The sequence below is a fragment of the Callithrix jacchus genome, chromosome 3, assembly GCF_049354715.1.
Source record: "Callithrix jacchus isolate 240 chromosome 3, calJac240_pri, whole genome shotgun sequence".
Lineage (NCBI taxonomy): Eukaryota > Metazoa > Chordata > Mammalia > Primates > Cebidae > Callithrix > Callithrix jacchus.
Genome location: NC_133504.1, coordinates 126717475 through 126744608, shown reverse-complemented (window position 1 = coordinate 126744608; position 27134 = coordinate 126717475). Strand labels below are relative to the sequence as shown.

General features: G+C 37.4%; 1 protein-coding gene and 1 long non-coding RNA gene across 41 annotated transcripts in view; one reads left to right on the top strand and one right to left on the bottom strand.

Annotated features, from left to right (window-relative positions):
* SLC4A4 (solute carrier family 4 member 4) overlaps positions 1 to 27134 on the top strand; it is a 498924-nt gene that overhangs the window by 248528 nt on the left and 223262 nt on the right. For 31 of the 40 annotated variants that reach the window (XM_078367097.1, XM_078367103.1, XM_054253296.2 and 28 more), the window contains 2 exons: positions 12204 to 12339; positions 23146 to 23306. In XM_078367097.1, the coding sequence (XP_078223223.1) occupies positions 12204 to 12339; positions 23146 to 23306 (297 nt within the window). The remainder of the gene's footprint in view (positions 1 to 12203; positions 12340 to 23145; positions 23307 to 27134) is intronic. The other 9 variants (XM_078367118.1, XM_078367121.1, XM_078367115.1 and 6 more) reach the window with 1 other exon arrangement.
* LOC118152280 (uncharacterized) overlaps positions 1 to 27134 on the bottom strand; it is a 65354-nt gene that overhangs the window by 34346 nt on the left and 3874 nt on the right. The window contains exons 2-3 of the long non-coding RNA XR_008480193.2: positions 25964 to 26146; positions 15042 to 15142 (exon numbers count right to left, since the gene is read on the bottom strand). This is a non-coding gene — a long non-coding RNA (uncharacterized LOC118152280). The remainder of the gene's footprint in view (positions 1 to 15041; positions 15143 to 25963; positions 26147 to 27134) is intronic.

The following is a 27134-nucleotide window of genomic DNA, read 5'->3' as shown; positions in this document are numbered from 1 at the left end:
ACATAACTATAAAATGATGGCTTTTTCTAGGGGAAATAAACTACTGTGATATACTTAATACATAAATTGTGGAAGTTTTAATAACTGTGATATCTACCTACAAACATTTGCCTAGAGTGAAGGACAGAAATGAATACTTAAAATGATAACTATGTAAACCAGTTGATAATAGCACATTAATAACTTAAAAATATTGTTTCTTTTTATACTTCGGGTTAAAAGCTGGGATTGAACCAAATTGTGGACTCCGTTAAGAAGAAAATGCAAAATCCAGAAGTCCTCATTTAACTTGTTTAGAGGAATTTATATGTAGACTTGTCATGCTCAGCAGGAATTCTTCATTGTGATCACAATTTCTATTAAAACAATTTTTCTGGTAGCCTGCAGGGTGGCCACAGCGGAATGCTTGCTAGACCAAAACCAAAAGGGTGCATTCGCAAAGTGCCTTTTGGTGAATAATGAACCAGATGTTCATTTTACTTTCTGATTGTTTCATATACCATTGTGATTTCTGTGTCTTCTGGAATCCACTATGTTTAACTGCCTATGTTGTTCATGTAGCAGTATGATTGTGTTTTACTTTTAATTCTTTTTAAATATGAGATTAACTCTTAGAATGTGGTAGCTAAGAAGTGGTCTTGGAAATAACACAAATGGATTTGAAGTCATATCACTTAGTAGTTGTGTGATCTTGAGGAAGTCCCTTACTCTCTTAGGATGCATTTTCTGTATAAGAGTAATGTAGGAGAATAATAAAAGTTGCTATTTCATAGACTTGTGTAAAATTAACGACATAACAAATGGAAAACATTTAACATACTTCCTGGGGTAGTGTAGCCATTCAAAAATATTAGTTATTGCTTATTCTAGTTTTATCCATAGCATTTTCCCTTCTATGTATTATCTTTTCTTCTTTTTAAAAAATTCTTGTGGGTACATAATTGGTATATATATTTATGGGGTACATGAGATATTTTGATATAGCATACAGTGCATAATCACATCAAGTAAATGGGGTGTTCATCACGTCAAGCATTTATTATTTCTTTGCGTTGTAAATTCCAATTACACTCTTTTAGTTATATTAAAATGTACAATAAATTATTATTGTAGTCACCCTGTTGTGCTATCAAATACTAGATCTTATTTATTCTAACCATATTTGTGTACCCATTAAGCATCCCCCACCCCACCTGCTCCCACCAACTACCCTTTTCAGTCTCTGGTAACCATCCTTGTACTCTGTGTCTCCATGAGTTCAATTGTTTTAATTTTTGTTTCCGACAAATAAGTGAGGACATGCAAAAATTTGTCTTTTTGTCCCTGGGTTATTTCACTTAAAATGTCCTCCAGTTTTATCCATCTTGTTGCAAAATGACTGAATCTCATTCTTCTTGTTTATGGCTGAATAGTCCTCCATTGTATATACATACCACCTTTTAAAAATCCGTTCGTATGGCTGAAAAGTGCTCCATTGTGTATACGTACCACCTTTTAAAAATCCATTCATTTGTTGATGCACACTTAGGTTGTTTAAGAATCTTGGCTAATATGAAAAATGCTTCAGTAAACATGGGAGTACAGATATCTCTTCAATATACTGATTTCTTTTCTTTTGAGCATATACCTAGCAGTGGGGTTGCTGGATCTTATGGTAGTCTTGTTTTTAATTTTTTTTGAGAAACCTCCATGCCGTTCTCCATAGTGGCTATACATTCCCATCGACAGTGTACGAGGGTTCCCTTTTCCCCACATCTTTGCCAGCATTCATTATTGCCTGTTTTTGGATAAAAGCCATTTTAACTGAATTATATGATATCTCATTGCAGTTTTGATTTGCATTTCTCTGATGATTAGTGATGGTGAGCACCTTTTCATGCACCCATTTCTTATTTCTATGTCTTATTTTAAGAAATATCTCTTCAGATCTTTTACCCATTTTAAACTGGATTATTAGATTTTTCCTATTGAGTTTTTTTTTTAAACTCCCTATATATTCTGGTTATTAATTCCTTGTCAGGTGGATAGTTTACTGATATTTTTCCCCATTCTTTGGGTTGTCTCTTCACTATGTTGATTGTTCCCTTTGCTGTGCAGAAGGTTTTTAACTTGATATGATCCCATTTCTCCATTTTTGCTTTGGTTGCTTGTGCTTCGGTATTTCTCAAGAAACCTTTGCCCAGTCGAATGCCCTGGAGTTTCCCTATGTTTTCTTGTAGTAGTTTCATAGTTTGAGGTCTTAAATTTAAGTCTTTAATCCATTTTGACTTGCTTTTTGTGTACGGTGAGAGATAAGGGTCTAGTTTTATTTTTCTGCATATTATTACCAGTTCTCCCCACAGCATTTATTGAAGAAAATCTTCTTTCCCCCTTGTATATGTTATTGGTACCTGTATGAAAAATGAACTCACTGTAGATGTATGAGTTTGTTTCTTCTGGGTTCTTTATTTATTCTGTTCCATTGGACTGTGTGTCATTTTTATGGCAGTACTGTGTTGTTTTGGTTATCATAGGTCTATAATATAATTTGAAGTCACATAATGTGTTTCCTCCAGTTTTGTTCTTTGAGCTAAGGATGATTTTAGGTGTTCTGGGTCTTTTGTAGTTCCACATAAATTTTAGGATTTTTCGGCCGGGTGCAGTGGCTCACGCCTGTAATCCCAGCACTTGGGGAGGCCGAGGCGGGTGGATCACGAGGTCAAGAGATCAAGACCACCCTGGTCAACATGGTGAAACCCCGTCTCTACTAAAAATACAAAAAAAAAAAAAAAAAAAAAAAAAATTAGCTGGGCCTGGTGGCGCGTGCCTGTAATCCCAGCTACTCAGGAGTCTGAGGCAGGAGAATTGCCTGAACCCAGGAGGCGGAGGCTGCGGTGAGCTGAGATCGCACCATTGCACTCCAGCCTGGGTAACAAGAGAGAAGCTCCGTCTCAAAAAAAAAAAAAATTTAGGGTTTTTTTTTTCTATTTTTGTGAAGAATGACATTGGTATTTTGATAGGCATTGCATTAAATCTGTAGATTGGTTTGGGTAGTGCAGACATTTTAGCAATACTGATTCTTCTAATTTATGAACATGGAATATCTTTCCATTCTGTTATGTCTTCAGTTTCGTGTATCAGTGTTTTGTAGTTTTCATTGTAGAGATCTTTCACTTTCTTGGCTAAGGGTGTTCTTAAGTATGTTATTTTATTTATAACAATTGTAAATGGGACTACTTTCTTGATTTCTTTTTCAGATTGTTCACTTCTGGGATATAAAATACTACTGATTTTTGTACAGTTGATATTGTATCATGCCACTTTACTGAATTTATTAGCTCTAATAGCTTTTTGGTTGAATCTTTAGGTTTTTCCAAATATAAGATTATATTATTTGCACACAAAGTTAATTTGAGTTTATCCTTTCCCATTCAAACGCCCTTTTTTTCCTCTCGTTTGATTGCTACTGCTAGGATTTCTAGTGCTATGTTGAATAATTGATGAAAGTGGGCATCCTTATCTTGTTTTAGATCTTAGAGGAAAGGCTTTTAGTTTTTTTGTCATTCAGCATGATACTAACTGTAGGTCTGCTCTACTATTAATATTATATTGAGGTATATTCCTTCTGTAATCAGTATTTAGAGGGTTTTTCTGGAAAGAATGTTGATTTTTACCAAATGCTTTTTCAGCATCAACTGAAATGATTATGGTTTTTGTCCTGCATTCTGTTGATATGATGTATCATGTTAATTGATTTGCATATATTGAATTATTCTTGCATCCCTGGGATAAATTTCACCTCGTCATGATGAATGATCTTTTTAACATGTGTTGAATGTGGTTTGCTAGTATTTTGTTGAGAATTTTTGCATTGATGTTAATCAGGGATATTGGCCTGTAGTTTTCTTTTTTTGTTTTACCTTTGTCTGGTTTTGGTATCAGGGTAATATTAGCCTCATAGAATGAGTTTGGAAGTAGTCCCTCTATTTTTAGAAATGGTTTGGATAGGATTGGCATTAGTTCTTCTTTAAATTCAGCAGTGAAACAACTGGCCCCAGACTTTTCTTTGCTAGGTGACCTATTATTATGGCTTTAATCTCATTACTTGTTATTGGTCTATTCAGATTTAGAGTCTTCTTGGTTCAGTCTTGGTAAGTTGAGTGTGTCTAAGATTTGTCCATTTCTTCTAAGTTTCTCAATTTTTAGGCATATAGTTGCTCATAGTAGTCGATAATGATCCTTTGAATTTCTTTTTTTTTTTTGTTATTTTTTGTTTTTTGATATGGAGTCTCACTCTGTTACTCAGGCTGGAGTGCAGTGATATGATCTCAGCTCACTGCAACCTCCACCTCCTGGGTTCAAGTGATTCTCCTATCTCGGCCTCCTGAGTAGATGGGATTATGGGTGCTCATCACCACTCCCAGCTAATTATTGTATTTTTAGTAGAGATGGGGCTTCACTATGTTGGTCAGGCTGGTCTTGTACTCCTGACCTTGTGATCTGCCTGCCTTAGCCTCCTAAAGTGCTAGGATTACAGGCGTGAGCCACCATACCTCGCCTGATCCTTTGAATTTCTGTGTTATCAGTTGTAATGTCTGCCTATTCATCTCTGATTTCATTAATTTGGGTTTTCTCTCTTTTTCTCTTAGACTAAAGGTTTGTCATTTTATCTTTTCAAACAACCAGCTTTTTGTTTCATTGATCTTTTGTATTGCTTTCTTTCTTTTAATTTCATTTATTTGTGCTTTGATCTTTATTATTTTTCTTCCTCTACTAATTTTGAATTTGGTTTGTTTTTCTATAATAGTTCTTTAAGATGCATTGTTAGGTTTTTTATTTGAAGTTTTTCTATTTTTTTTTTTTTTTTGAGATGGAGTTTTGCTCTTGTTACCCAGGCTGGAGTGCAATGGCGCAATCTCGGCTCACCGCAACCTCCACCTCCTGGGTTCAAGCAATTCTCCTGCCTCAGCCTCCTGAGTAGCTGGGATTACAGGCACGCGCCACCGTGCCCAGCTAATTTTTTGTATTTTTAGTAGAGACAGGGTTTCACCATGTTGACCAGGATGGTCTCGATTTCTTGACCTAGTGATCCACCCGCCTCGGCCTCCCAAAGTGCTGGGCTTACAGGTTTGAGCCATTGCGCCCGGTCATTTTTCTATTTTTTGAAAACAGAGTGTAGCTCTGTTGCCCAGGCTGGAGTGTAGTGGCATGATCTCTGCTCACTGCAACGTCTGCCTCCCGGGGTCAAGCGATTCTCCTGCCTCAGCGTCCTGAGTAGCTGGTATTACAGGTGTGCACCATTATATCCAGATGATTTTGGTATTTTTAGTAGAGACAGGGTTTCACCATTTTGGTCAGGCTGATCTCGAACTCCTGACCTTGTGATCTGCCTGCCTGGGCCTCCAAAAGTGCTGGGATTATAGGCGTGAGCCACCTTGCCTGGCCAAAATTTTTCTACTTTTAAAATTATCCCTTTGAATAAACTTTCTACTTCAACCAATCTTTCTCTCCCTCGTCTTTATGCCAGTAACCTTTAGATTTGCCCTTTTAAGGCTATTTTCTAGATTTCATAGGTGTGCTTCATTCTTTTTTCTTTTGTCTCCTCTGACTGTGTATTTTCAAATAGCTTGTCTGCAGGCTCACTAATTCTGCTTGATTAAATCTGCTGTTGAAAGACTCTGTTGCATGCTTCGATATGTCAGTTAAATTTTTCAGCTCCAAAATTTTCGCTTGATTTGAAAGAAAAATGATTTCAATCGCTTCGTTAAAGTTATCTGATAAGATTCTGAATTCCTTCTCTGTGTTATCTTGAATTTCACTGAGCTTCTGCAAAATAGCTATATGGAATGCTCTGTCTGAAAGGTCATATGTCTCTGTCACTTGGGATTGGTCATTGGTACCTGATTTAGTTTATTTGGTGAGGTCATGTTTTCCGGGATAGTCTTGATGCTTGTAGATATTTGTTGATGTCTGAGCATTGAAGAGCTAGGTATTTATTACAGTGTTTACAGTTGGGGCTTGTTTGTGCCTGTCTTGGTAAGGCTTTTCGAGCATTCAAAGAGAATTGATTGTTGTGATCTGTGACTTTGGTCACTGCAGCCATACGTGCATCGGGCAGCACCATAAGCCCAGTAATGCTGTGACTTACAGACTTGTAGGTGTATCACCTTTGTGGTTGTGATAACATCTGAGAGAATTCCCTGGATTACCAGGCAGAGACTCTTGTTCTCTTCTCTTACTTTCCTCCAAACAGAAGGCGTCTCTCTCTCTTTCTCTCCCCATTTGAACTACCTGGAGCTGGGGGAGATGAGGCCCAAGTACCCCTGTGGTCACTACTACTGGGATTGTGCTGGGTCAGACCTGAAGTCACCATAGCATTGGGTCTGACCCAGGGCCACAGTGCCCACTGCCTGGCCACCACCGATGTTCACACAAGGTCCAGGGGCTCTTCAGTCAGCATGTGGTGAATCCAGCCAGGTTTGTGTTCTTCCCTTCAGGGAAGTGAGCTGAGGGCAGGTACAGACATGCCATGTAGTAACCAGGGCCTGGAATCGGGAACTTTAGGAATCTGTTTGGTGCTCTGTTCTACTGCTGCTGTGCTGGCACCCAAGCTGCAAAGCAAAGTCCTTTCTACTCTTCCTTCCCCTTTCCTGATGCAGAAGGAGTCTCTCTGCATGGCTGCCACTGTCCCATAACTGGCTACTGCTGATGTTCAGTCAAGGCCCAAGCTGGCTATTCAGTCACCTTATGGTGAATGCTGCCAGGCCTGGGTTTCTACCTTCAGGGAAGTGGGCTCTTCTCTGGCCCAGGGCAGGTCCAGAAGTGCTGTCCAAGAGCGAAGGTCTGGAACTGAGGACCCTAGGAGACTGCTTGGTGCCCTGCTCCATTGTGGCTGAGCTGGTGCCCAAACTGCTAGACAAAGTGGGCTTCATTCTTCCCTCTCCTGTCATCCAGCAGGCATTGCTCCCCATAGCCACCACACCTGGGAATGTACTGGGTCACACCTGAAGCCAGCACAGCTCTGGATCTCACTCGAGGTCCATGGCAAGTATTGCCTGAGTACCCCTGATGATTATTCAGGGCCCAAGGGCTCCTTAGTCAGCAGGTGATGAATCTTGCCAAGACTGGGTCCTTCCTTTCAAAACAGGAGGTTCCCTCTGGCCCAGGGTATGTCTAAAAATTTCATCTGTGAGCTAGGGACTGTAACTAGGGCCTTAAGACTCTGCCTAGTATCCTATCCTACTGTGGCTAAGGTGGTATCCAAGTTGCAAGACAAAGTTCTTTACTCTTGCCTCTCCGCTCCTCAAGCAGAAGGAAGGAATTTCTCCCAGAGCTGTACTGCTTGGGGTTTGGGGAGGGATGATGCAAGCACTTTCTTGGCTGCTCCAGCTGGTGTCTTGCTAAGTCATATGCACCCCAAGTCTGCTGGCTCTGAGCCCAGTACAGCACCAGTAGAAACTTTCTGAAGTTGCGAACTAGTTTATGGCACACAATTTTGTAATTTTAATCCCCAAAGAATTGATATACTGGTTCCTCAGCTGCCTACATGTAATAAATAAGACAACCTGTGAAAGAGGTTAGGCATGATGCCTAGAGGAAGACCTGGAGGTAGTGTGACATCCTTCTTCCATTCCATTTTGCAGAAGTCACCACTGAGTTGCTGTCTAATGAGCAGAGTGATTTATGTTTTGCTAAATTGAGACGGCTGGACCACACAGTAATGCTCTGTCGAGTAGAGCTGAGCAGGGATATGTACTGTCTATGCAGAAAAGCCTGTTTTTTAGGCATTAGACAAATTTTTCTTTTTCTGTTAGAGGTGGGGACAAACCTACATCACATCTTTAGGAATGGACAAAAGGTTGATTATCTAACTTGAGACATCTCCCTTCTAAAAGCTAGCTCTATATAGTACATATGAATACGAAGAAGGGAACAGACACAGGGGCCTACTTGAAGGTAGAGGGAGGGAGGAAGGTGAGGATCGAAAAACTACCTATCGGGTACTGTTCTTACTACCTCAGTGGCAGATAATCTTCTGTACACCAAGCTTCTGTGACACACAGTTTACCTATATAGCAGACCTGCACATGTGCCCCTCAATATAAAATAAAATTAAAAAAAATTAAAGCTAGTTCCGATTTAGAGATCTTTGATGTTGAATGTTGATGGAAGGGGATTCTTACTTGTGATTGCTAGTTTCAGAACCACTATGATGAAAAAAGTGACTGAACTTTTGGTAGTGTGAATCCTACTCCTTAGAAGTATTGTACAGACTCCAGACTCCAAATTCTGCCTATCATTTCTTCATTTTCATGCCCTCCTGATCCCTAAAATAATTAGACTTCCCATTTCATGATTGAAAAGGCATTGCAAATATTTTTACAATAAAGTCCTGGAACTTTAAGATTATTATCTACCAGAGATATTAGGAAATTTCAAAGCCATCTTTTCTAATCACAAAAGTAAAACATATTCACTGTACCCCATATCAATATGTACTCAATTATCTTATTTTAATGTTCTGCGTACACTTATATTTAGCAGGCTTTTTTGTGGTATTGGTTTATGTACTAATTTAGTTATTTATTTAAATAATGGATTACTTAGTTAATATTTATTTTCCCTACATGCGTGTAAACTCTATAAGGTCAGAGATATTTTTGTCAGAGACTGAAGATAAAGCCTGTTAAGCCAATTAAGAGCATAAACAGTACTGAACAAATATTTGCTGAATGGAATACTTGAGTGAATTGTAAATATTTGGGAATGTATAGAAAAATGAACATAAGAAAGTGGAAGCCCTAGAAATAAACCATATAACACTGAAAATATACCTGTATATTTAAATATCCCTGGATATAAGGCGTCCTTGCTTTGTACAGTAGTGCAAGACTATAAAAATGACTTTGTAAACTGAAATTATGCAAAGCAATCCTAATAATCAACGATAAAAATTATTATTGCTCTTTGACCTTAAAAACATTGTTAAATCACTAAAATCTCTCTTGTTGTTAGATATAAAGGTATAGGGAAATGAAAAAAGGTAAAACCAATACTCAGTATGCAGTAATTTAAAATACTAGAAACATTGATATTAAAGTCATTTCATTGTACAGTCTCATCAGGAGTAGTGTGAATAGTGCTTGTCTTCTTCCTACTATATAACTTATGATATAGAGCGTGCATTTTTTTTCAATGCCTAGGCAAACTGTCATGCTCTCTAAATATGGATCAGCTTACATTTTATCTCTGTGTTTTCCATATCAAGAAATGTGGCCTAAAATTCCTTGAATGTGAAGTTTTTAGCCAGTATCATTTCTCTAGGTCATCATCCTTTCATCACAACCACTTTTCTTGTTTATACTGATTAATTCACCTTCACTAAGTTCCTCTGCAGAGTCTCTCAATGGTGAATGGCAACATCATTTACATTCCATGGTTAGCTACGTCTTCTCTATTTATGTTTGATACAAATTTTACTTGCAATGGTATTAATTTTTGTTTCCCTGCTGCACTTTTTGTCACATGCATTTGTGTTTGGGAGACAAGAAGGCAACACAGCTACACACTTTGCTGTCTATGTGTGAACCGAATAACAAACATGCAGTGATCCATCACTGACATATTTTAAAGAAGCACCCTATGATTGGTCAATGATCATTATGCACATACATTAGTTATGTAGTATTTATGGACTGAAGAGCTAGCAGCAAAGTTTGTACTTTATGAAATTACTATTAGTATACCATGTTAACTGAAGTTTGAACTGTATTGTTAGGGACTAGTGTTGTTTAAATAAATTGTGGTATCTAAAATGCACATATATCAGACTGAGCACAGTGAGGGCTGCCTCAATTCCTAGCTTTACTTTATAGAAATACAAATTTATTGTTTCTTTACTAAAATGGGATCATTTCATGCCTTTTTTTCTTTTTGAGATGGAGTCTTGCTCTGTCACCCAGACTGGAGTGCATTGGCACGATCTCGGCTCACTGCAACTTCTGCCTACAATTCTCCTGCCTCAGCCTTCTGAGTAGCTGGGATTATAGGCATGCACCACCACGTCCAGCTTTTTTTGTATTTTTAGTAAAGACAAGGTTTCACCATATTGGCCAAGCTGGTCTCAAACTCCTGACCTTGTGATCTGCCCGCCTCAGCCTCCCGAAGTGCTGGGACCGCAGGCGTGAGCCTCCATGCCCGGCTGATTTTTATTTTTTAAATTTAATTTTATATAGTATACATGTCAAAAAAGTCCAGCTATTTTGACTTCATGTTTTATGATTGCATGGTATTGTATAGTTGTACCATACATTATTTAACCAATCTTACTTTATGGATGTTTAGGATTTTTCTGTTTTCTCTGTTACAAACAATGCTAGAATGATCACCCGTCACTAAACATTTGAAATAACTCTTATTTATTTAGAATGAATATATTTTCAGTGGAAGAATTGTTGGTTTACAGGATATATACACTATTTAAAATTTTTCATGTCCTTCCAGAAATGTTCATGTCCTTCAAACATCTCCCTTTAGTGAGATGTTTCCATTAAGGCTCCTACCAATAACATAAATCAAGAAGTGCTGGGTGCATGATTCCCAAACCCTTGCCCACGTTGGGATTATCATTATTTTTTTCATTATTTGACATTTTATTTAATTGATTTATTTTGAGACGAAGTCTTGCTCTGTCGCCCAGGCTGGAGTGCAGTGGCGTGATCTTGGCTCACTGCAACCTCTGTCTCCCAGGTTCAATCGATTTTCCTGCCTCAGCCTCCTGAGTAGCTGGAATTCAGGTGCTTGCCACCATGCCAGCTAATGTGTGTGTGTGTGTGTGTGTGTGTGTGTGTGTGTGTGTGTGTGTGTGTTTTAGTAGAAATGGGAGTTCATCATATTGGCAAGGCTGGTCTTGAACTCCTGCCCTCAGGTGATCTGCCTGCCTCAGCGTCCAACAGTACTGGGATTATAGGCATGAGTCATGGCACCCAGCCATTTTTTTTGACATTTTAATAGGTAAAACACATTTTATTTTAATGATTAGTTTTGATTTTTAATTAGGTTGAATATTTTTCATGGGTTTACTTGTACTAAATAAGTTTTGATCTATGGAATTTTATTCTATCCTGTATTATAAAGTTTTCAGATGGTAGGGATTTTCTGGTTTTATTGGGTTGTTTGTATACATATATTTCTACAAATTTATATATGCATGTATATGTGTGTATCTGTCTATCCATAATAAATGTACTTGTGTATACTTGAGCTGCATTCACATGTATATACTATTGTTGGTTTTACCCAGGGATTTTGAGGAGTATTTGTGGGCCTTAATTTTGTAACATGGCCATCAATTTCCAGCTGCTTTTCTTTCTCTTTCTCTCTCTCTTTTCTTCTTCTTTTTTATTTTTGAAAGGGAGTAACCCATGACCTGGGGGAAATTCTAGTTAATTTTTCATTACATGATTTTCAGGAGATAGGGTCAAAAGGAGCTAGTAGGGCATTCAATTATGTGCTTGAGTATGTTGGAAAATGTTTTTTTTTCCTTCCCCTCAAGTGTACAATATTTTACTTGGGCTTGTTTTTCAAGTGCATTGAAGTGTGACTGAACATTTTTGGGCACAACCATTGGGTAGTACCATTGGGTAAAGAAGGGGGCTCATCTTGTTAAATATTCCTTCATCAACTTTGCATTTAGCCAGTTTTTGGCAGGAGATGAGCTTTAGGCATTGGACGGCCTGCGAGGACGTGAGCTTTAGGCATTGGACAGAGGGAGAGTGGGTGGGAGGTGGGGACTTGGGGAAACCTAGGATTGGGGTGCTTTGTTGCCCCTCCTACTGCTCTATGAAAAAGTGATTGGTTCAAGCTTGCTTTTGTCTAATAATTTTGGGTGGGTCATAAGTGGGGAGGGAGGGGGAGTGAGTGGTTGGATCTCAGCTCATCTGAGGGCTAAAGGTTCTTTGTGACACATCACACAGACTTGGAGTGCTGTCCTTCTGGAGAGTGGCAGAGAACTAAGATATACAGTTCAGAACCAAAGGAATAGAGAAGGGCTTTGATTGCTTTTTGGCTTTAGATTGGGGATTTGGGAGGCTCAGCAAGAGAGATGTCCACTGAAAATGTGGAAGGGAAGTCCAGTAACCTTGGGGAGAGAGGAAGAGCCCGGAGCTCCACTTTCCTCAGGGTTGTCCAGCCAATGTTTAACCACAGTATTTTCACTTCTGCAGTCTCTCCTGCTGCAGAACGCATCCGATTCATCTTGGGAGAGGAGGATGACAGCCCAGCTCCCCCTCAGCTCTTCACGGAACTGGATGAGCTGCTGGCCGTGGATGGGCAGGAGATGGAGTGGAAGGAAACAGCCAGGTGAGGCATGGCTGACTGTATGCAGTATTGACCCAGGGAAACAAGGGCAAGATGCTTTGATCCTGGAGTGCTGTTCTTTAGACTTAGCACTTTGAATGGCCAATAGGGATGATGTTGGCTGGGATGATAAGGAATAAATAATTTTATTTCTTCTTTCTTTTTCTTTTTTTTTAACATGAATGCAGGGAACCTCTTATTTCACTATTGGGCCATTATTTCATTGATCCACGTTGCTATAATTTTGGCTTTTATAAGGAATTAGAAATAAAGCTCAATTTATATATTATTTAATAGTAAAATATTTTAGAGAGATAATAAACTCATGTACCCAACAATGATAGCCAAGATATATGTTTCCAAAGTGTCCACATGCCAAGATCTCTTGTGAGATTTTGTATGACTAATTACTCATTCTCTGTCAAGAGGGAGGTTTTGGCTAGGTGCAGTGGCTTGTGTCTGTAATTGCAGAAATTTAGAAGGCTGAGGCAGGTAGATTGCTTGCGCCAAGGGGTTCAAGACCTGCCTGGGCAACATAATGGGACCCTATCTCTACCCACCCCCAAAAAAAAGAAAAAAGAAAAAATCAGCTGGGTGTTGTGGCACATGACTCTGGTTCCAGCTACTCAGGAGGCTGAGGTAGAAGGTTCCTTTGAGCTTGTGAGGTCGAGGCTGCAGTGATCTCTGATCACATTATTGCACTTCAGCCTGGGTGACAGATTGAAACCCTGCCTCAAAAACATAAAATAGAATAAAATAAGAAAGAGAGTACTAGAACAATGAGGATTAACACAAAGTTGCTCTTATGGTAGTGCCCCCAGGTTATCCACAGTTTAGCTTTTTATGATTTCGATTACTCACTGTACAGTACAGTAAGATATTTTGAGAGAGTCATCACACTTATATAACGGTTATTATAGTATATTATTATATTTATTCTATTATTATTAATTATGGTTGTTAGTCTCTTACTGTGCCTAATTTATAAATTAAACTTTATTAGGGATTACATATAGGAAAAAAAAGATACATAGGGTTTAGTACTATCCATGCCTTCAGGCATTCGGTGGGGGTCTTGGAATGTATCCTCTGTGAATAAGGGGAACTACTGTATTTCACGTATAAACCTGTAATCTTTTAAATATCCAGCGGAAAGTAGAAGGTTCATCTGAGTTTGGGGTTCAGAGGCCCAAGTTTACTTTGACTCTGTTGCTTCTTAGCTACAAGACACTCAGTTTCTTAGAACTTTGGCTTCATTATCAATAAAGAGTGGATAATAATGCCTATTACATATATATATATGTATGGTATATAAAACATATGTAAATATAGTATGCATATACATATATATGTATGGTATATAAAACGTGTAAATATAGTATACAATTTATATAATGTTACATATATTTATACACATACACATGTATATGTTTTTATATGAAAATGCTTTGTAAATCATTAAGCATTACACAAATACATAGGGTTTCATTAATCTCATAACAGAGCTTTTCTTTTACATACATATTCAGAGATATTCTCCAGGCTAATCATCATCTGTGACATAAGGCAATTATGTAATACAAAGACTTTGATTATAATGCAGTTATTGATCTCTCATTGTCATCATTATGTGCTGATTCCAATGTATTTCACTTTCACAAACAAGATAATGTTAAGATAAACATTTTATAGTCTATAACTTAATTCAAATTGATTCAACTCGACCAATGTTATTTGAATGAATAGTTTACGTCAGGCACTGTTTTAGGTACCATGAATATAGCAGTGAGCAAATGAGGCGCTTAGGTAGATCCCTGAGGCTCTAATATAGATCCCTGTATCTTATTAAAAAGTTTGAATTAAGTTTAATATAGTATCTTACAATATGAGAATAAGGAAAATGAAATCATTATCTCAGCTTTGAGTGTAAGCAAAGCAAAGATAGATGAACGTTGTCTTCTGCGGTTATAGACAGAAAAAGAATTTATGGCTGCTATTTTTTCTAGATAGAAAGAAATTCTAGTTAGAAAATATTTTCAAAAATCACTTTAATCAATTAGAGCAGATGAGCTATCAAGAAGCAATAAGCCAATAGCCTTTTTCTTTACGATTGAAGATTTTTTGAAGAGTTAAAGAACAAATTTTAATTTTCTGAGGCATGTTTTAAGATTTCATACCTCATACCACTTGTAATCAAGTCTTTATGAATTTAATTGGATTTTTTGTAGCTTAGTTACTTAGGCTTATGCTTTATAGGCTTATGGATTTATTTTTATTTCCTTAATTTTAAGTAATGTTTAATGTCTTTAGCCCTTTGGGATTTTTAATACTGGAGAAGCTTCATAAATTAATTTATTTGATAATGGCAGAGAAATTTTTATTCTTTACCAAGAGTTTCTAGGTAGCTTAGCCTTGCAGAAATACCTGCTTTAAAAACTTTTAGAACTGATGGAGAATTTCTTATCTTTCATAGCTTAAGCAATAGTCAGAAAAAAAGTAATTCTGTTTTACCCCTGGCTCCGACAGTAGTATTAAGGAAAGAGACCTAACTTTTAAATACTTTATTTTCCATTTACCGGGTAATTCTCTTTCTAATAGATAGCTACAGTGGTCATGATTGTTTAACTCTTCTGTTTGATAGCTACTTAATATTTTCTTCTTCTAATTAAAAACACTTTCATGGCACATTTCTTTCTACTCCTCACCGCTAATACTTTCTCTTGAAGCTCTTCATTCTTTGCTCTGTTGGGGCTTCTTCCAAGGATACAGCAACTGTTTCTTGTTCCCCTCTCTGAGAACCAATAACCTGTATAGAAAAAAATCCTCTGTAAAATACAATTTTAGTTCCTAAGACATCCTCCAAAAGAAGGCTTCCAAAGCAAAACTTTTACTAGTGAATCTGTTTCATTCTTTCTTTTCCTTCTTTCTGATAGAAAAATACAGTGTGAGAATTGTCCTGATGCAGCCTGAATTAAGTGTTGGGAGATTTTGGTCTAGTCTTGGCTTTGCTGCTCACTAGCTGTTGAACTTTAAGCAAGTCCTGTAGTCTTTCTGAGCCTGAATTTCTGTTCTATCAGATGAAGGTCATATTGGGTTGCATCTTCTCTAATATTACACATATTTCATAGCTCTCAAATTTCTTTCCTGTGTGTATACTGGTATTCTCAGCTATGACTCTAAGAGCTACTTTGACTTTCCTATTTTCATCTTGAAGTTCTTTGTGAGTTGTTATCATAGAGTAGAATTCAGATATAGTTTTCTGTTTTTTATTTCAGTCAAATGCAGACCATACCTTATTTTACATAATCCCTGGTCCCAGAAAGGTATACAATTGTTCATTGTATAGGTAATTCAACATTGAATGATATGAGCATAGTATTTTTACTTAGATTTTTAAAGACTAAGATGGTTTTGAATACTTTACCATCCTTAGAGACATTATATCTTTGGGAGCACATGTGCCATTTTGCTGACATAGTCTGTCTTCAAGACATCACACTGCTGAAGAGGAAGAGTGTTAGGAGTGTACTGTGTGTCAAGTTCACGCTGTATAGCTTCTCTTTATAGGGTTTACCACAATTGCTGTCGATCAATTCATTATATATGGTTTTCATATGGTCTCCCTCATTACATTAATTTATCTGAAGACAGAGACTATCATGTCTGTCTGTTTACTGTTATGCTGCTAGTACCTGGAAGTGTCTGATTCATAATAGGTTCTCAATAAATTTGTTTAATGTGTGATTGATTGAGAACTAATTGCTTTTGACACAACTGCTCTGAATATAATACTTTTTTAGAAATATTAATTGACCAAATTAAGGTTCTATATAATTCTTCTCTTTCTGACCAGTAAACAACCTTGGAATGACAGACCCAAGGTACTCAGCAAGCCATTGATAAAGCATAGAAGAGGACCTATGTTTAAAGTTTCAAACTATTTCATTAATATACTGTTGACCTCTGCATTTATAAAAGCATAGATATAATTCCTTATTTAGTTGGAATTAAATAATTGGAGAGCTAATAGGAGTCTCAAAATTGACATGTCTGAAACTGAACTTCGGATCTGGTCTTCCTACAGGTTTCCTCATCTCAATAAACAATTCCATTCTTTTAATTTCTGAGCCAGAAACATTGGAGTCTTCCTAGATTTCTCTCTTTCTCTACACTCAATATCTGACCAATTGGCAAATTCTGTTTTCCCCTAAAGATATTCACATATTCAGAGATCTCACTATATCTGACATTCAGTACTGCTGTGATGCTAGTTCATCCCACCATTTCTCACTGAGATTACTGAAGATACCTCCTAATTAGTTGATCTCTTTGCACCTGCTCTTCTTTTACAAACTGTCTGCCATGATCTCTTTGATTTTTGTCTTCATTTTCATTTCCTTTGCTTCACTCGGTGTGAGCTTCACTGGCCAGTCATGCTAATCTGTCAGGAACTTTGCACTTGTTGTCCCCTCTGTCTGAAATGTTCTCTTCCCTGAATCCCCACAGTTATCTGCATGGTTCATTCCCTCATCTCCTTCAGGTCTTTATTCAAATATTACCTGCTTAGTGGTTGTCCTATCTATTATTGAAAGCTTCCCCCAATACGCCCTATCCCTCATCTTTCATTATTTTTGTCCTTAGGACTTGTCATCATTTAGCATATCATATATCTTGTTATTATCTCTTCTCAATAGAATTAAAGCTCTGTGAGGGCAGAAATTTTCAGTTGTTTTGGCATTCTGTACCTAGTGCCTAAAACTACCTGGCACACAGTTCATGCTCAATAAAGACTGGCTAATAGAATCAATGAATAGAGAAATATAACCTTGATTCTTTTTTTTTATTATACTTTAAGTTCTGGGGTACATGTACAAATCTTGCAGGGTTGTTACATAGGTATACACATGCCATGGTGGTTTGCTGCCTCCATCCCCTGTCACCTTCATTAGGCATTTTTCCTAATATTATCCCTCCCCAATCTCCCTACCCCCTGATATCCCTCCACTAGCCCCCCACCCCACAACAGACACCAGTGTGTGATGTTCCCCTCCCTGTGTCCATGTGGAACATTGATTCTTAGTTTGCTACTCCACTTTAATTCTCTGGAGAGGCTTGGAGGTGAATATGCCTCTGGAAATATTTAGCTTTTCAGTAACCTTTACTACCTGGGACATACCCTGCTTTCAGAATGTTTTTGCAGTAATTTCTGACTTCCACATGTGATGTCCAATTTCCAGACATGGTAGTTCCCCCCTCTGCCGTTAAAAGATCTCAAACCTACCAGACTAATGAAAATTTAATGTTTAGAAATAATCAATTTTATATATGAAGATGTGACATGAATCTTTTTCTGGCCAACTTATAAATTTGATTTTCTGTGAAAACTGCAATTGATAGCTTATTTTATTCCATAGAGAGCTAATTCTCTGAACTTCTCCAGCTTTCTGTAGTTTCTATTATAAGTCTACACCCCACATAACTCAGTATCAGACTCCTTTCTCTTTTCAGACTCTCTACTTGTCAGTTGGCTAATGATTTGATTTGACCAAGAACATCCTACACTGAGCATCAGCATTACTGTGGCTTCAGACATTTCAGGCTGGCCCTGTGCCTGAAAAAAATGAGAATTGTTTCAATAATAGGGGGAGTTGTCCCCTTTTAAGTTATGGAAAATACAGTAGTTATACTATGAACAAGATTAAGTATTTACAAGAAGTTTAAAGTAACAATCAACTCTATCACCATCACCATCCTTTTTACATTTTTGCGTGTTCTTTTTCATAAAAGTTAGAACTTTGAATTTTCAGCGGTTCTTCCAAAAGAGAGTACAAGTTAAACACTGTGCAAAGGGTAGTCTTATCAGACCTGGAAAATCATTTGGAATTGGTGAAGAAGCCTGTGCTCCCATTAAGAATGTCTAGGTGACTAGGTCTCAGCTAATGGGTTAATGAAACAAACTGGTAAAAGAATAACTCATGATCCAACTTTGATGATGGCCCAAAGTCAGGAGAAAGGGACCTTTTTTTTCCCTTCCCAAATTCTTTATTCATTTGAGTAGGGATATCGCTACAAAAATGATTATTAGCTGTCTGTTTCTCTTCAGTAAATTTTCAAATGGACAGTGCTGGACTTAACCACCGTTATATGAATGTTTTTAAAGATAATATCCCCATACCAGGCATGGTGACTCACACTTGTAATCTCAGCACTTTGGGAGGACAAGGCGGGTGGATCATGAGGTCAAGAGTTCGAGACCAGCCTGGCTAACATGGTGAAACCCTGTCTCTACTAAAAATACAAAAAATAGCTGGGTGTGGTGGGTGGTGCCTCAGGAGGCTGAGGCTGGAGAATAGCTTGAACTCGGGAGGTGGAGGTTGCAGTGACCCAAGATTGAACTATTGCACTCCAGCCTGGAAAAGAGTGAGACTCCATCTCAAAAAAAAAAAAAGATAACTTCCTCAGCATAATTCAAAGTGTGCTGCCAAACCTCTTGAGTATAAAGGAAAGCCATCACAAGTTTCAACAAACACAAGCCAACAAAGGAAAAGGGTATTCATGTTTTATTTCCAAATGGACACCACAAATGTACACCCATGTGTGTTTCAACTTGGCAGATTGACCTGAACCACCTCTGAAGAACCTGATTTAAGGGCATGGCCATTAAATACCAACATGTGCACTTATACTGTGGGTTTGGGCAAAGACTGCTATCTCCCAGTCTACACTGATTTTTCTGTCTTTTTTCTACTGAATTACTTTGGGGAAATTCTATTTCAGACCAAGTTTATTTTTCTGTAAGAAAAAGACTCAAGGAATTTAATCATCTGTGTAATCATATGTAGTTATATACAATAACTTTAATAGTTGATCTAGAATTTTAAGAATTCTCCTTAAAAACCTCATTTCTTCCAGGTACACACTAGCATTGTCTTCTTTTATGGGTGATAAGGCACTTGTTAGTTAGCAAGAAATTTATTATCATTTCAATAGTTGTACTCAGTTGAATTTTATATAGTGTAAAGGTCATGTCTGGTTTCCGCTGTACAACTGGTATGTTTTTAAGTTAGAGGTCTTGTTTTTTTCTTAATTATATTTAATCATATGATTGGAAAGTTGCAAAATTCAGTGATTCCCAGTGGGTCTTTTTTTTTTTCTTCAACAAACAAGTGAAATGCTGTTTGTTTCGCAGTCACTGAAAATGTCTTAAACTGCAAAGCATTTTATCATTATTCTTCTAAGACCTTGAAATAAATAAACTTCACCTAATAAACCCCTCCTGTAAGGTTAAAACAGTTTTGTAATTGCAAGCATTTAAAAAGCCTACTTTTGAAACACATTTTTCTGTAACAAGTCAAGTACTGAAACAAAAAGAAAGTAGGAAACTTATTACAAATATGTAATTATTCATAGTTATTATAAAGGAGAGATAGTGGCTTTTAGTATACCCTACAGTAAAAATGTCTGTTTTTTAAAAAAATTGTAATTATATGGTTCTAAAGCACCTTTGCAGATTCATTGGCACTTGGAGAGGGTGAACTTTGGTACTTTTGCCTTAGCCTTTTCTTTAATGGGCTCTGATTTGATTTGAGTAGTTTTCAGGTTTTTTTTTTTTTTCTCCAAAATCCAAATTTGTCCTTGATGTGCACGGAGGCTAGACAGAGTATGTGCAGTTTCTGGAATGAAACTATCTGCAAATGATCTATTTAATTAGGAAAGCCAGTATTTTAGGTCCAAATGCATTTGTTGGAAGTATAATCAGTTCCTTTAACAATTAGAGCAATACATTTTAAAGGAATTTAATAGGCATTTTTCCAGAGTTCCCCTTGTGCTGTAAGCTGTGCTGTAATATGACATCATCACAATATTCAATATTTACTGAACTTAAAGTAAAATAGATGCTAAACTGAGCTATGAGATAATATTTATCCCTTAAAAATATAAATTTTAAAGAACTGCCTAGTTTTGAGAATTTATATTTCCATTCCTTTATGGTTAAATCTTGACTTAAGGAGCTGGTGTAATTCAGAAGGGTGAGTAATGCTATTTCATAAATCCACCCTCGTTTGGATTTATGTTTTCCAAATGCATTTTTTCAATGTATTCAAAGTTATATTTAAGTCTAACCAGGTTGCCTACAATATAAACTATGGAGAGGAATAAATAAAAGATGGACTACAAAGAACTGCAATGGTTTTCTTGTTTTTCTTTTTAAATTAAATCTTATTAAACTGATATTGTTTGGACAGTTGAGAATTATCTTAGCCTATTTAGGCTGCTATAACAAAATACCATAGACTGGGTAGATTACAGGCAACAGAAATTTGGTTCTTACAGTTCTGGTGGGTGGGAAGTCCAAGATCAAGACACTGTCAGATTCAGTGTCTGGTGAGAGCCTGCTTTATCACAGATGGCACCATGTCATTGTGTCTTCACATGGTGGAAGGGGCTAGAGAGCTGTCTGGGGTCTCTTTTATAAAGACATTAGTCCATCTAATCACCTCTCAAAGGGCCCATTTCTTTGTATCACTACCTTGGGGGGTAGGATTTCAATATATGAATTTTGTGGGGACATAAGACATTCAGACCATAGAGAGTATAATGGCAGAAAAGAGCTAGTGTATACAAGTGACACTTAGTTTTTTTTAAAGGAATAGATCTGGCAGTACAGGCTCTTGGCAACTGATAAAAGTTGGGCTCATTTAGGAAAGAAAAGAGGGAAGTAAAGGCCTTGTAAAACATTTCCCTTTACAGGACTTCTGGCTGCTCCATGTTATTCATTTTGGGCTTAAATTCTACAACCAAACATTCTATCCCTGAGAAAATAAGCATACTCTTAGGAATTCAAGAGTAATCAAGAATTATAGATGACATAATTCTAGGTAACTCTGACTTGATTTCATATGTGATGATATCTTCCTTTTTCTAGAGTCTTATCTTGAGCAATAAATTTTAGCATCATATGTAAATATTATTCATATGCCAATTACCAACAAACATGCTTAGAAATTCTATGAGCAAGCATGAAAAGATGATGTACCTGAAGTTAACCAGTGTGATATTCTCCATCAGAAATGGATTATTCTCAAAATAACTTCAATCACCTTATTACCTTTTATAGTTTTGGTTAAACCCATAGAATTCTTTGAGTGTAATATAAAATTATGTCATTTTTCTCCCAGTTCCTTTTATTTCTCTGGGTCTAACTTGAACCAGAGTGAAGAAATAATAGTTTAATCACACACACACACACAATGTCTTTCATTCTGTTTTGGAATGTGTCACAACTACTTTTGTAGAAATAAACCAAGTCCAGTTCTGAAGTTTTAGAACTTCTTTGGTGGTTTTGTGGACTTCTTAATTCATGAGGTAACCACATAAAAATCTCCACTTCCTGCATTTTTGGGGAGGATACAAGGAAAAGGTGGAGGGTCTTAGAATTGTCGGTAAGGTTGAGATAAGGTTACCATTGACATTGGAGTTGCCTGGCTGTGAGAGGCTTCCTGAGAGGAGCATGGGGGGAGAGTCTTCAGATATGGCTAAAATACTTCTGAAACATATGGGTGTTGGGTTTGATTAAAATTCTAAATTTTCTTTGACATTGTGGGCTGATCTCTTGATCTATTTTCACTCCTGGTTCTACTAATGTGTTTTTTTTCCCCCTCTTCTGGGGGTGGTAAGAGGTCTATAAATAATACCCTATGTAGAGCTTCCTCTGATCTCTGCCCTTTGTTCTCATCTTTAGTGAGTTAGGTGAGCGTTTAGCTTTCTCTAGGAAAACACTTTTCAATCATTAAACCTTTGGGTGAAGAATGTAGAAAACAATTTTAATTCCTTCTTTATCTCTTTCAATATCTCTCAGAAGGTTTAAAGTGAAAGAAAGAAGTCTTTTTGTTTGTGTCATGATGAACAGCAAAATGATGATCCTTTCCCATTTTCCTTTAGCAGTGTAGGAAGTGTCTGTTTGTGTAATATGTGGGATATAAAGTCTGTCAAATGTATTTTGCTCTCATTTCCATTAAGGGTTTTTTATTGCTATATATTGCTGAGTTATCAAATGTCTAGGAGTCTTAGAAAGCAGAAGCTAGAAAAGAGGGTTGTTAATCCCTAAGGTTAATGGGAAATCTCCTATCATCAGAATAATCTGTTGTTCACTGAACTTGTGTATATTTAGACACATATGGAACCAGATATGAAGGGTAAAGTTTTTAAAATCTTAATGAAAGGGGGGAACATGCATCTGCTGAGATATGTATATTAAAGGAAGACACAACAAAACATGCTGGTCTTCCATAAGCATCAATAAAATGAAATTTTACGTTCATCTTGCCACTTCACACATCATGCTTTTTATGTCTGAGATAAATATTGGTTCATCACTGATATTTCACCTTATTTAAACTTGCCTCGTGAAGTCACAACCGAATCTTCACAGTGGTGGTTATTTTTATACACTGTAGGCTGTACCCACATGTAGAATTTTGAAATGCATATTTTTCTACCTTATTAAAAATTTAGTTAAATAATTGTTCTTAAGGATCTCATGGTTACATACAGGCAGATATAAAACCAAGGATGCTTCGGCTTCTCTTGATTTGCTTTTATCCTCTGTAACTTCAGGGGAGCAGTCTAGTGCTTCTCTGAGTGTGTTTATGAAGAGTATGTAATTAATGATATAATAAGCTATTAATACTCCACAAAAAGAGACATTTTGGAAATGCTGGAAGGGGTGGTGATGGAGGGGTTGAGACTGCTATTTCTAGAGGACATTAGAACACTTTTAATTGCTCTTTACTAATCTCATTTTCCTAGATGGATCAAGTTTGAAGAAAAAGTGGAACAGGGTGGGGAAAGATGGAGCAAGCCCCATGTGGCCACATTGTCCCTTCATAGTTTATTTGAGCTGAGGACGTGTATGGAGAAAGGATCCATCATGCTTGACCGGGAGGCTTCTTCTCTCCCACAGCTGGTGGGTAAGTATGCTATCTGAACCTTTTATTATTTTTGTTGGCTTTACCTATCCACAGTTCACCAAGGCAGATGACTAGTAGTGTAAGCAGAGTTCAATATTTTATAATATTTATTCTCTCTTTTTGTATTATAATAGTAGTATGTTTTATTGCAAGAAAATTTGAAAAATACACAAATATTAAGAAAATAGTAAACTATCTTCCATAACATCTTCCTCTGGTCATTGTTGGCATTTTGGAATATTTCCTTCTAGCTTTGCTTCTGAATCCTTTCCTTTATGCTGTTCTTTTTTTTGAGACAGAGTGTCACTCGGTTGCCCAGACTGGAGTGCAGTGGTGTGATCTCGGTTCACCACAAGCTCCACCTCCTGGGTTCAAGCGATTCTCCTGCCTCAGCCTCCCGAGTAGCTGAGATTACAGGTGCCTGCCACCATGCCTGGCTAATTTTTGTATTTTTAATTGAGGCAGGGGGGGTTTAACCATGTTGGCCAGGCTGGTCTCGAACTCCTGACCTCAAATGATCCTCCCACCTTGGCCTCCCAAAGTACCAGGATTACAGGTGTGAGGAACCATGCCCTGCCATGCTTCTCATTTTTAGTTATTTTTCATTTTATATGCACAGTTTTACATTCACTTCCTTCACTTATTAGCATAAGATTAATATTATAAATAGAGTCTCTTTATTCACCCATCCTTGGTTATATTGGACTGGAAGTCCAGGCACTAGATTTCTAGAACTTTTTGATCTTAGAGATCTTAGACTTGCACTTAACTTCTCTGGACCTCAATTTCATCATCTGTAAAACAGGACTTAAATCATCTGTAAGAATGGAACTAATCTAGCTCCTGGGTTAGGGTTGATTGTAGGCAGAAGTCAAGCCCCTTTAGCTGCATGTGACTAAAGGCTGGGTGGGGCAGGGATCCAGCAGGACGTTACAGGTGACTGCATAAGGTCACACTGGTGGCAAGTGCCATTTGTATCACCACCATCAAAGTCATTGAAACTCATGGTGCAGGGTAGCTTTGGCATCCTTTGTTGTTAGTATTTTGTGCATTGAATGTTAACTCATCATGCTGAACACCTTGAGTACACATCACTGCATTCCAAACTGGAGCCACTGTTTTCATTTTTTATCAGTGGCTTGGCCCTAAAACTGCCATATTACCTTGCAGATCTAGGTGTGCCAAAGATCGCATTTTTAAATTTTTTTAAAGAAGTACAGGAACTCCACTCCTTATTCCTAGGAAAATTCCATAACCAGGTGAGCCCTGGATCTGTAGGGATGTGACTGGATTTTTCTAAGTGGTCTGCAGTGTGCCTACCCTGGCATTGTGGGAAAGAAGATGTGGATCAAAGACCTGAAGAAGGTGATCCGTGTAACATTCTTATATGTTCCAGACTTACTGCAAAGTTTCTTTGCATATCTGTAGACAAAAGGCTTGTCTATGACATCTGTTCTTTATATTATAGGTAATACGAATGCTGCAGCATTTGTGTTGGAAGAAAAGATTAGCTGTCAAATGAGGCATATATCTGGCTGATGTATATATACTTGGTTCTTTTTCAGAGACCTTGTTAGTTAGATTTGCAAAGAAGACCCATGCTTTTCATGCATCTGAAGTACGTAAGGTACAAGTGTGGAAGGTAGAGGACTTATGTGAAGATGCTGGATGGACAGAAATAATTATTTAATACATTTATTCTGTAGTAGTACATGAGCTTCTATAATGTGCCAAACACTGTTTCTCAGGCTTTGGTGAAATTAGGGTTTGCAAATCTACCACCAGGTAAATGAGACAAGGTATAAGTCAACATAGGTACAAATCTGCATACGTAGTTAGAAGATAATGGAGGAAACACAGTTTTACATGGTGTTTTTCATATTGAACAAGGCAGGTGAGGCTGAAAATGGAAATCTGATATATGAGGAGAGATCTTGGATTATGGTACCCAGGGAGAGTGGATTACATCTACAGAGACAGAAGCAAAGAGAAAGAATGATTTCCTGGGCCATCTCTTCCATTGTCTTTTTTCATTTATTAAAAGCTGCAAGAGAGATTATTATCCAGAAAAGTATAATGATCAGCAAAAATCAATCCAGATTTTGAGTGAAAATTGTAATTCTCAGACTTTAAGAACTAACCTGGAGCAAAGATGTCAAAAATTACACGTTGAAAATAAGTCAAATGGCATAAATATAGGGCAAACTGGAGAAGAAACTCATGTCTTGGTAGTGTATAGGCAGTCTAGGAGGAGAATAAGGGTCACCAAGCAGATTCCCATTAAAAAAAAACAAAACAGTTTTTACCACAGATGATCATTACTGCCTAAAGTTTCCCCACGTAGGGATTCATGCCACAGTGCTCAGCGTCTGTCCTCTGTTAAAATATACATACTATATGGGAAAATGCCATTTGTTAATTCCCATGAGATGCAGAGTGATGTAGAAGAAGGAATGCTAGAGTTAATGTTGGGGGCTTTTAATTAAAGTCTAACCCTACTAGCATGTATGATCATGGGCAAGGCCAGTTACTTAAATCTTTTGGAGTCTTCATTCCCTCATCTCTAAAAGGAAGATAAAGGTGAACCTTTCAGGGTTGTTATGAAATTAAATAAGATAATTAAATAAGATCATCAGACGTATTTGCTGTCTACTTACATGTCTATCCCAGTATAAATAGTTTATCCAGATCTTTCTGCTTGTCACCTAGCAGACTGTAGATGGATTGAGTCAGATAGAGAGACACTCAGTGACTTCATGAACAGGAAACAAGATTCCAAACGGTGTGGTAGGTAGAGCTGGAAACAGTGGAACAGCATCTCTGCTGTACTTGGAGCTGATCTGCAAGGGTGATGAAAGTTAAAAGTTGAATTACACACTTCGATGTGTCTGTAAAACTGTCTTTGGGACCTTCATCACCAGGAAGAGCCATTTTAAGGAGTTTCTGTTCTTCAGCACCTAACTGACTCTTTTCATGTTGTAGAAGAGAAAGTACCACATTATACTGGAACGTTTTTAGCCAATGGCCAAAGAGAGAATGTTTTGGTATTTAGTAAGAGAGGTTAATCAAGCATTTTATGGTCTCCTTTCAGTTTTTCATTATTTTTTATTATCAGTAATGAACTTTTTCTCTAACCTTCATGTATTTACTTTAAAAATTGTCATAACATGTTAAAATTAGACACTACTAGGTCACTTTGAGGTATCATCACTCACTAATATGTTTGCTCTGCAGCCCCTGGGGCAAGCAGGCAGAGAGCCAGTGCTGTCATTCTGGAGCTGATAATATGAAAAAATGGTTCAGGGACAAATAACACATCACAAGTAAAATAAAGGGGAGGAAAAGGGCCAGATTTTCAGAAGTAGGGAGAAGAGCATGTTTGAAAGAGTGTCACTAGCTAAAAAATTCTTAATCCTCTGAAAGAATCAAAACCTAACACAGGGTAAAACATGAAGGCAACAGAGCCCTTTTTCATCTAAATGACAGAAGATGGCACAGTAACTTGAGAAGTTATAGTCATTATTTGGTTATTTAAAAAATCCTTTTGTAGTAGAGGGTGAGGTGGAGTTGTTTTGTCCAAAATCATGCTGATACTTCTGAGTTGAGAATTATGCACAGCTAATTCTTAAGATGCATCTCCCCCCACACCCCAATTTTATATCAACAAATGAGAAAAAGAAATAATAGCAAGCGTGATTATATCAAACAAACAATAGCTGCTTTTCATTTTCTGTTGCAGTCCACCTGCTTCCCCTCACTAGCCTGCCTCTGAGAGGCATCTCACTCTGCAGGCTCAAAGACAGCACCATGCCACGTGAGGGCCCTGCA